Source organism: Capricornis sumatraensis, chromosome 15 (assembly GCF_032405125.1).
Source record: "Capricornis sumatraensis isolate serow.1 chromosome 15, serow.2, whole genome shotgun sequence".
Classification (NCBI taxonomy): domain Eukaryota; kingdom Metazoa; phylum Chordata; class Mammalia; order Artiodactyla; family Bovidae; genus Capricornis; species Capricornis sumatraensis.
In genome coordinates this window covers 66,003,093-66,011,806 of record NC_091083.1, presented here as the reverse complement: position 1 = coordinate 66,011,806, position 8,714 = coordinate 66,003,093, and the positions used below count along the sequence as shown (strand labels likewise).

The 8,714-nt window shown below is 50.4% G+C and overlaps 1 protein-coding gene across 1 annotated transcript; it reads right to left on the bottom strand.

Annotated features, from left to right (window-relative positions):
- Positions 1 to 1,860: 1,860 nt before the first annotated feature.
- BPIFA1 (BPI fold containing family A member 1) lies at positions 1,861 to 6,484 on the bottom strand. The gene is made up of 7 exons (XM_068987508.1): positions 6,325 to 6,484; positions 6,015 to 6,174; positions 4,454 to 4,561; positions 3,988 to 4,137; positions 3,065 to 3,149; positions 2,403 to 2,466; positions 1,861 to 1,901 (listed from the first exon to the last, which is right to left on the bottom strand). Exons 1-7 carry the CDS (start codon positions 6,482 to 6,484, stop codon positions 1,861 to 1,863), a joined length of 768 nt encoding a protein of 255 aa, XP_068843609.1.
- Positions 6,485 to 8,714: the final 2,230 nt, after the last annotated feature.

Sequence of the window (8,714 nt, the reverse complement as noted above, 5' to 3'; positions counted from 1 at the left end):
ACAACTGAGCGACTTCACTTTCACTTTTCACTTTTATGCATTGGAGAAGGAAATGGCAACCCACTCCAGCGTTCTTGCCTGGAGAATCCCAGGGATGGGGGAGCCTGGTGGGCTGCCGTCTATGGGGTCGCACAGAGTCAGACATGACTGAAGTGACTTAGTAGCAGCAGCAAGGACCCCAAATAAGGAGAGCATGTTTATTTTTTATTTGAGAGGACGATGTTCTTCAGCCTAGGTAGTCCTTCTTCCTTCTTGCTTCCAGTTTTTCATAAATCTTACCTGGACTCACGGTCTCAACTTCCTTATATCCCATTCTCTTCTCAGGTCCTTAAAATCAGGCTTCTTCTAAAAATATGATTCTCACTCAGGTCATCAATAATCCTTTCATGAGCAACTCCTCTGACCCCTCTCTGTGCCTGACTTTCCCAAGCCTTTCAGCAGTGAACATTTTGGTCTAGTTTGTCCTTCCTCCTACACTTCCTTCCTGTCATCTTTATCGTCCTTTCATTGAAAAAGCAGAGAAGAGGCTAGTGTTGACTGGAGGCAAAGAGGCAAAAGAGCAGTGCTAGACGACTTGTATCCATCAGATCCCTGGATGGCTTCCTTGGGGGTCTCCCAGGCACTTTCATGCAGCGCGGCCACAGCTAAAGGCATGATCTTCCTGCTGGAATCAACTCATTCCCCCATATTTCTGGTTACCTTTGGGATCCCCCACCTGAGACCCAGACGGGAATCTCACCTGCTCCCCCACCTCTGCCCTTCCAGGTCCACTTCCTGAACATCTCTCTAATCTGTCATTTTCATGTCTTGTGAAATGTCTTGTGTACCATCACCTTTGCCTGGAGAGTTACATTTATCCACCCCCTGGTGGCACATTCTAAGAACCCCAGAGCAGCCGTTCTGAAATCCATGCTCAGCTGAACATCCTTCTGTCCTGTCTAAGACCATTAAGATCTTCAATGTAAGGTTCAAACTCTGTTCTGCAGCTCTAGTCACTCAGGCCAGGGCTCTTTCCCACCTGTGAGCCCTCCAGTGATGGTGAAGAATGACAATATCTTATGCAGAGAAAGGGCAGTTTTATTCGGTGATGAATGAGGAATGACACATGCTTGGTGGGAAGCAAAGGGAGAAGTTTCCTTGGTGAGAAGGCTGCTCTGGTCCCCAAACATGGCTGTGTCATTGTCCAGGACCTGGGTCAGCCTCCTGTGAGTCCTCGGGCAGGCAGTGAATCCAGCCTCAGGAAATGGTTCTGTTGGGAGAAGACCCCAGGCAAAATGGAGACTCAAGGTCCTTGAGTCTAGATGGTATTGGCCCATGATCAAACCTGCCCTCCAGAGGGTGGGGAGGAGGCTGAGACCCTGGAGCTGGGGGTCTTGTCTCCAGCCGCCAGGGGAGCCCAGACCCAGAGTCAGGGGCTCCTTGTGCATGCACTTGAGTGAGTGTGTGTCTGTGTGTCCATGTGTATTTGTGTGTGGCGTGTTTGCATATGTGGGTATAAAGGTGTACGTGTGCTGATGTGAGATTGTGTGCATCTGTGTGTCTGTTTGAGTAATCATGGTGTGTCTGGGCACTTTGTGTGTGTGTGTGTGTGGGTGTGTGTATCCTTGACTGTGTGTGCTTCCCTTTGTGTCTGTATTGTGGTGCCACTTGTGTTTCTCCATCACTGTCAGCCTTTTTGCAGACTTCTCTCTGCATCTCGGTGTTTGTCTATATGGCTGTTTGTCTTTCTCTTTGGATGGCACTGTCCCAAGCCCCCTGTTGCCCTCACCAGGAGAAGAACAGCCGACCACCCTCCAAATCCTGTGGAGTGTGGAGCAGTACTTACTGGCTCAGTAGAGGCCAGGTCCATTCCTGGAAGTCTTAGACTTTGATGACAAATTCTAGCCCATGGATCAGTGCATCTGGAAAATGAAAACAAACAAACAAACCAATAACCACAGACCAGAGGGAAGGAGCCCAGGGATCTTCATGGTCCCCAGGGGCCTGGGAAATGGGAACTCTGAGATTCAACCGTGCTCAGGCAGGGCTTGAAGGGGACTGTGCCTCCTTCATCAACCAGCCCAGCTATTCTTAAGTTATGGCTGACGTGGGGAGACAGGCATGGTCTATGTCTCAAGATGATCCTGATAACTCAAGGCAAAAAAGAACTCTAAAATGGGGAGAGCTGAGGCTGGAGGGCCCTAACTGTCCCGTGTGTGCGGGGACAGAGCTCCCTGGGGAAAAGCCCTGCTCCTGCAGAGGGGAGAGAGGACTTGGAAGCTGGTCATGTCTGACTCTTTTGTGACCCCCTGGATCATAGCCCACTAGGCTCCTCTGTCCATGGGATTTCCCAGACAAGAATGCCAGAGTGGGTAGACATTTCCTTCTCCAGGGGATTTTCCCGAATCAGGGCGGGTACTTACTGACAATGGAATGTACCAGAGTGACGTCCAAGCGGCTGAGAACTGCATTGACCAGGGGGCACACCTGAGCCGGGGTGGAGAGAAGCATTAGGCACCTTGGGAGACACGGGCAGCAACCGCATCCAGAAAATGGGTCCCTGGGGAGATCTTCTGTCATTTGTCTGTCTCTGAGAGTGTCTGATTCTAAGCAGTCCCACAGATGAACCCTCACATGTCCACACTGGGCAGGTGGAGATGATGAAGGCAGGGATGAGGTGTCCAAGCCCAGAGTGAGTGGCTGTTCACTCTGTGATCTGGCATCTGTTTCTGAATAGGGTGGACTGCTCTGGGAGGGGTGGGTTTCTGGTCATAGGAGATCCTGAGCATAGGCTGGGTGGGCCTTGTCTGCAGCCATAGTCGGGGTGGACTGGAAGCTTCTTGGGGCAGGAACCCATCTGTTTCAGCTGTAGTGTAGAGTGCCTGGCCCAGAGCAGACACCAATCAGTACATTTTGAAGGATGGGAAGAAGAAACATGGACAGATGGATCAATGGACAGATAGACTGGTAGATGGAATTTACTTATCAAACTGAGTGACTCAGAAGAGCTCACTCCAGGGGCTTCTTTTAGCCTGAGAAGTACTAAGATCCAAGGACCAGGAGGCCGCACTTTAACTCCACTTACCTTGCCCTGCACCAGCTCAGGAAGGACATTATTCAAGATGCCAGTGAGGTTGTCAACAAGGCTTTGAAGGGGGAGGGGGTCCAATCTGAAAGAGAAAAGCATGGAGAGTATAGGGGCCTGGGGCTGGCATGGAGAAGCATGGGTATGTGCCCACTGCAGTCGCAGTACTGATAAGAGAACCCGGTCTTGAGCCTCTGTACCCACATGCATCCATAACAAGGCACCCATCCAAAGACAGTGACACCCTGCACAGCAGTGTACACGCTAGGTACCTGTAGAGGAAACACATAGTGCCAGCACACAGTAGGTGTTCAATCAGGCTTTGTAGAATCCATACAGGAATGAGCGGTGCTTAGCATGCAGTTGTCATGAGGATTCAATGAGATGGTATATGTATCACATGTGTGCTCAATAAATGTTAGTCATGATGGGGGTGACTCCTGTATTTTATACCTGCCTCCCTCTCCCTTTCAAGAGTAACTGAAATAATTACCCTTGTGGGCTCCATAGCTATTTTACTCTTTACTGGGACAAAGCATGTTCACATTTATTATTTTTGAGGATTCTCTCAATAAGGCCAATATAGCTCCATATTACAATTATCTGAGTAAGCTGAGACTCAAGTTGGGTGAGAACTGTTCAAGTTCACACAGGGAGCCCTCCATCTCTTGCCATACCCCTCAGCTAGATGGGGCTTGAACTCAGATTTCTTTCTGCCTAATCCAGCATAAAATTGGTCAGCCTGGCTTAAGAAGGGATAGTGATCATTTACTTATTCATCCATCCATCTGTTATCCATCCATCCATCATCTCACCCTTCCACTCTCCCACTCACCCATTCTCCCTTTGTTCCATCTTTCCAAACATTCACCTGTCATTCCATCATATTGTCTCAACAGGAGCAGCCACCCCTCTGGCCTCACCCATCAAGCAGGGAGATTTGCAGGCTGCCAGGGGAGTGAGTGCAGTCGCCAACAACCAGGTGGACACGCTTCTGCTCATCTGTCACAGCTAAGAGTTCCGCGGTGATGTTTAGCTTCACAGCCAGCTTCAACAGACTCCCCACCAAGGGCCTGCAGAGGAGACAGTCCGCTGTAGCTGAGCTTCCATGTCCCAAGGCAGAGGAGGTTTTCTTCTGGACAGAAATGCCAGTCTCGCCTCATTCCATCTTGCCCACAACTGTACTCGTCTCAACTCCCAGTAGGCTCAAAGAGGCCAAGTGAGTCTCCTAAGGGACTCAAGTTTGCTGAGCATAGCAGCAAATGAGCTGATGTTGGAGGCTCAGTTCTTTTGGATAGACTCCAACAGCTTTTTTCTTGCTTACCACTCATGATCATCAGGGTCTCCTTTGGTGAGCCATCCTCCCATCCCCCCTTGGAGTCCACTCACGTTTTCACATTGAGGATCATGCCCAGAGGGATGGTGACATAGAGACGATGGCCATCAGGGCTCTGCACAAGGCCAAGTTCCAGCAGCTGAGGGTTAGTGATCTTCAAACTGCCCAGGGAGAAACATTGGAGTGAGAAACATTAACTCCTCTAGTCCTAAACTTAGAAACCACATCTAATCCCACCAGGAGCATCTCAGAGATGGAGCTACCCATCAGGTGGGATGCAGGAGATATGAGGAGAGTCTTGCAACAATAGCCACATGAGTTTTGAGTCTCGCATCAGTTTTTCCCATCCTCTGCACTGGGTCAGATCCCTCTGCTCACCTTAGGTCTATGAGGTTTTCCAAGATAAGAAACTGTGTCTCGGTTATGTTTGCATCCTGTACACCAGCTCAGAGCCTTACAAAGAAAGGGGCTATTTTATAATGGCTGAGTTTGTGGACTAATGGGCAGGTGGGTGGATGAATATGTGGGTAGATGAATGGAAGAGAAAGTGGTTAGATGAAGGGCAGATGGTCAAGTGGATGTATGGGTGGGTAAGTGGATGATGTCGGGGCAACTGAAGTAAGTCCTCCACATTTAAGAGTAGGGATCATGAATCTTGCTGAGCCCTTCAATGGCAGGTCAATCAATAAAGTTAATCATGAAGACAGAGGAGCAGGAAGCTGGGGAGAACTGAGAACGGGGGGAAGTAAGCCTCTTCTCTGAGGCCTCTTCTCTTCTCTGAGCTAGCCTCTGTGTCAGATGATTCACATCTTCTCCAGTCCTCCTGACAGTTCTTCTCTGTGGGTACCATGATCTTCATTTTACAGGTGGAGAAGCCAAGCCCAGAGAGACTGAGTGCCTTGCCCCGGGTCACCCAGCAAGTGCATGATGGATACAGAAATCAGACTCAAGGCTGTCTGTCTGTCTGTCTTCAAGTCAGAAGCAAGCATCTGGGGGGTGGGGGTAGGATTCCTGGGAATGGATTTGATCCAGTTCTGTAAAGGACCCAGTCTTGCCAGCTCACTGTCCACTTTCGCTCTTTGTTAATTGGATTGTTCCATGGACATCACATGATGATGTCACTGAGGAGAATAGCTTACACTTTCTCGCTTACATCAAAAGCCATTGTGTTCACTAGTGAGGAGAGCAACTTAAGAAGGGATGCCACTGATGAAGAGAACAAAATTATCATGGTGGAGTGGAAGAAGCCTTGGCTTTGGACTTAAGTCAGTTAGAATCAGAACCCGCACTCTGAGTCACTCTGGTGGTGTGGGCACAGGCCCCTTTCTGTGCCTCCGCTTTTCTATGAAACTAGGCATTATTAAATTGACCTCAGAGGACTATGGTGAGGGTTATAGACGATGCTGGAGATCCAAGCTGTGCTTCAGGACTGGGAGCAATTGCTGGTTCAGGAGAGCTGCTGCTCCCTGCCAGACTGTGAGGGGGTCTCAGCCTGAGTCCTGGCCTCATGTTCTGATGACCCTGCTCCCTCCTCCAAGGCCACTACCTGGGGCTGGCTGGTCTCCAGTGGGAGATGTCTGATGGGGTCCAAGGCCCTGTTTCAGGGCTACTCACTCAGTGATGTCGTTCAGGAGAGGGGTGAGTGAAGTCACTTTCCCAAGCAGGCCCCCCAGCAGGCCACTGGGAGCATTCCCTCCAGTCTTCAGGATGTCCAAGAGCGGAAGGTTTTCGAGAATCCCCAACAGACCCTCAGAGAGCAGGCCATTGCTGAGAGCTGGAAATGGGTGTGGGGTGCTTGGGGGTCAGATCTGACAATTATGGCTCCTCAGTCCTTGCCCCCCTTTAGCCCCCTTCCCAACCATTAGATGATTGCACACACATACCCACACACACCTGGAAGAAGTTGTCACAGACTCTTACTTACCACCTGTCAAGCTTCCAGCAAGATCTGTGGAATTCGGGGCCAGGGCTGGAGTCACAGCCAAGGGCAGATTCTGGTCGAGGGGCACGGGCAGGGCTTCCAGCAGGGCCGTGGTCTGGGCCAACAGCCCACAGAGGACAATGAGGCTCCCGATTTGAAACATCCTCTCACTCAGTATCTGCGGAAAGGACCACTGTGGCGCAGATACTAGAGAGGAACCCATCCACTGCCTGCCCCCACCCCAGCACACCAGGGAGTGAACAGCAACAGCTAAGGCATTTGCTCTGAGCCAGGTGTCAGGCTGAGTGCTCCACATTCCGGGACTGATTTCATCTTTACCCTTAAGATGCGGACACTTAGCACCTGCATTGCACCAGTGAGGCAATGGGGGTCTAGGGAGTTTAGGTAACTTTCCCCAATGTCACAAGTACACATTGAGGATAGGACTTAAAGATAGCCCTCTCTGCCCGGGGGCCTCTGTTTAAATTAAGTGACCATCAGATTTACTTTCCAGCTGGGCTTGCTTGCAATGTATTAAATGAGACAAAGCAAATTAAAAGGCTTAAATGTGCTAGTGGCTGAGGAACTCGACTGCTTTGTCCCCATCCTCTTTTAAGTCCTCTGGTCTGCGTGTAGCCCGTGAGGCTTTGTGGAAGCCCTTGCAAGTCACAAGACTATCAAGGGTGGCAGGGCTATAGCTACCATCTCATTCATACCAGAGCTGGGAAATCCTGGGAACCATCCAAAGTCCTCATTCCACAAGGACAAGAGGACCAGAGAGGGGTAGTGATTTTCCCAAGGTCAAACAGCAAGCTAATGGCAGAGCTGCTGTTGGAGAAAGGTGTCCCTCTCACCCCAACTCTCCACCCCACCAATATACACACTATCTCGTCCATGTCTTTCTCTTTTCCCTCAAGATGACCTGGATGAACTTTCTGGGCGACCTCTGACATCTGCCTGCCTTTTGCACCAGTCCCCTTCCCAGATGCCACCATCCTTCTCCAGGGCCTTTTTGGTAGTCAGTAAAGGTGTCGACAGCTGGAACTGGCTCCCACACTCTGGAGACACTTGGCTGCTTTGGGCAAAATCCTATCAACTGGCTGATTTGGCCAAAGAGCCATCATTGCTGCTGCCATAGGAATCGAAAGGGCTTTTTGGTCCAAAGAGCCAGCTGTGGCCTCCTTGAGAGGTAAACTTGGCTTGGGGCCTCTGAATCTCTTTTTGGCAACAGATCTTTTATGACTCCAATGGAAGCTAGGGACCCTTGGTCCCAGAAAAATGCACCAAAATGTACAAAATTGGGTGGATTGTAGGAGGTTGCTGGACCATGGTCTGGATGCTCAATGGAGTAAGCATGTACACTGAGCAATGCACAATGGGAAACTCAAGATAAAACTCTGTAGAGACTGGGATTTAGGGCAGGAGAAGCACGCCCATGAGACAGCCCTAGCTCACGTGGAATTTGAACAATGTACCTACAGCCACGTGCTCCCTATCACCATCAAACAGTCTGCTGCCGAAAGTCTCTACATTGATGTCAGTGGTCTCTTAGGGAGGCAGAGTGGATGGTTATCACCTTGCCCCCCAGATGGCAAGCTTTGGCTCTCTTGGAAGACCCCCAGAGAGTGATCTGAAGTGCAGCCAGCCAGTGATGCCACAGTGTGGAGGCTAGCACCTCTGCCCCCCGAGGCAGTAGTGGTGGTGGTGGGGGAGGGTGGAATGCACAAGTCTCACCTGGCTTCTCAGAGGTTCTGGCAGCTGTCGTGGTCTCCTTGCTTTGCTGAGAAGGCAGCCTTTTTTATAGTGTGGAAATCAGGAAATGAGTGATGGAGAGATGGATTTATAGATGATTCAGAATTCGGCAATCTGTTGGTGTCTTTTAGGGCTCTCCAAAGTAAATAATTGCCAGTCACATTAGTAGGTGGAACCGTTAAGCTGTTTGATTGACAAGTTAAACAGAAAAATGAGATGCGGATGTTACTCAAGATTTCATGGTTTCGTGAGCGGGGGTGAGGCTGGGAACCCTTGCTCCAAGGTGACCTGAAGATTCTGTTTGGAACACTGGGAGAGGCAACTGTTGGAGCCCTGGAAGGGACCTCAGTCTCATCGTTGTTTAACTCGTTGTCCGACTCTTTGTGACCCCCTGGACTATAGCCGGCCAGGCTCCTCTGTCCATGGGATTCTCCAGGCAAGAGTACTGGAGTGGGTTGCCATTTCCTTTCCTTCTCCAGGGGATCCTCCTGCCGCAGGGATCGAGCCCACCTTTCTCACCTCTCCTTTGGCAGGTGGGTTCTTAGCCACTAGCACCGCCAGTCTCGTTGCTGTTCATTTGCTCAGTCATCTCCAGCTCTTTGCAGCTCCACGGTCTGCAGCATCCAGGCTTCCCTGTCCTT

What these genes read in the sequence shown, in the direction of transcription:
- BPIFA1 (XM_068987508.1), bottom strand. Translation starts at nt 6,484, where the DNA reads ATGTTTCAAATCGGGAGCCTCATTGTCCTCTGTGGGCTGTTGGCCCAG. An exon ending in CTCCTGAACGACATCACTGA is followed by an intron (nt 4,562 to 6,014) that starts GTGAGTAGCCCT and finishes CTCCCTGGGCAG; the next exon opens with TTTGAAGATCACTAACCCTC. An exon ending in TCTGGTACATTCCATTGTCA is followed by an intron (nt 1,902 to 2,402) that starts GTAAGTACCCGC and finishes TTCATTTTCCAG; the next exon opens with ATGCACTGATCCATGGGCTA.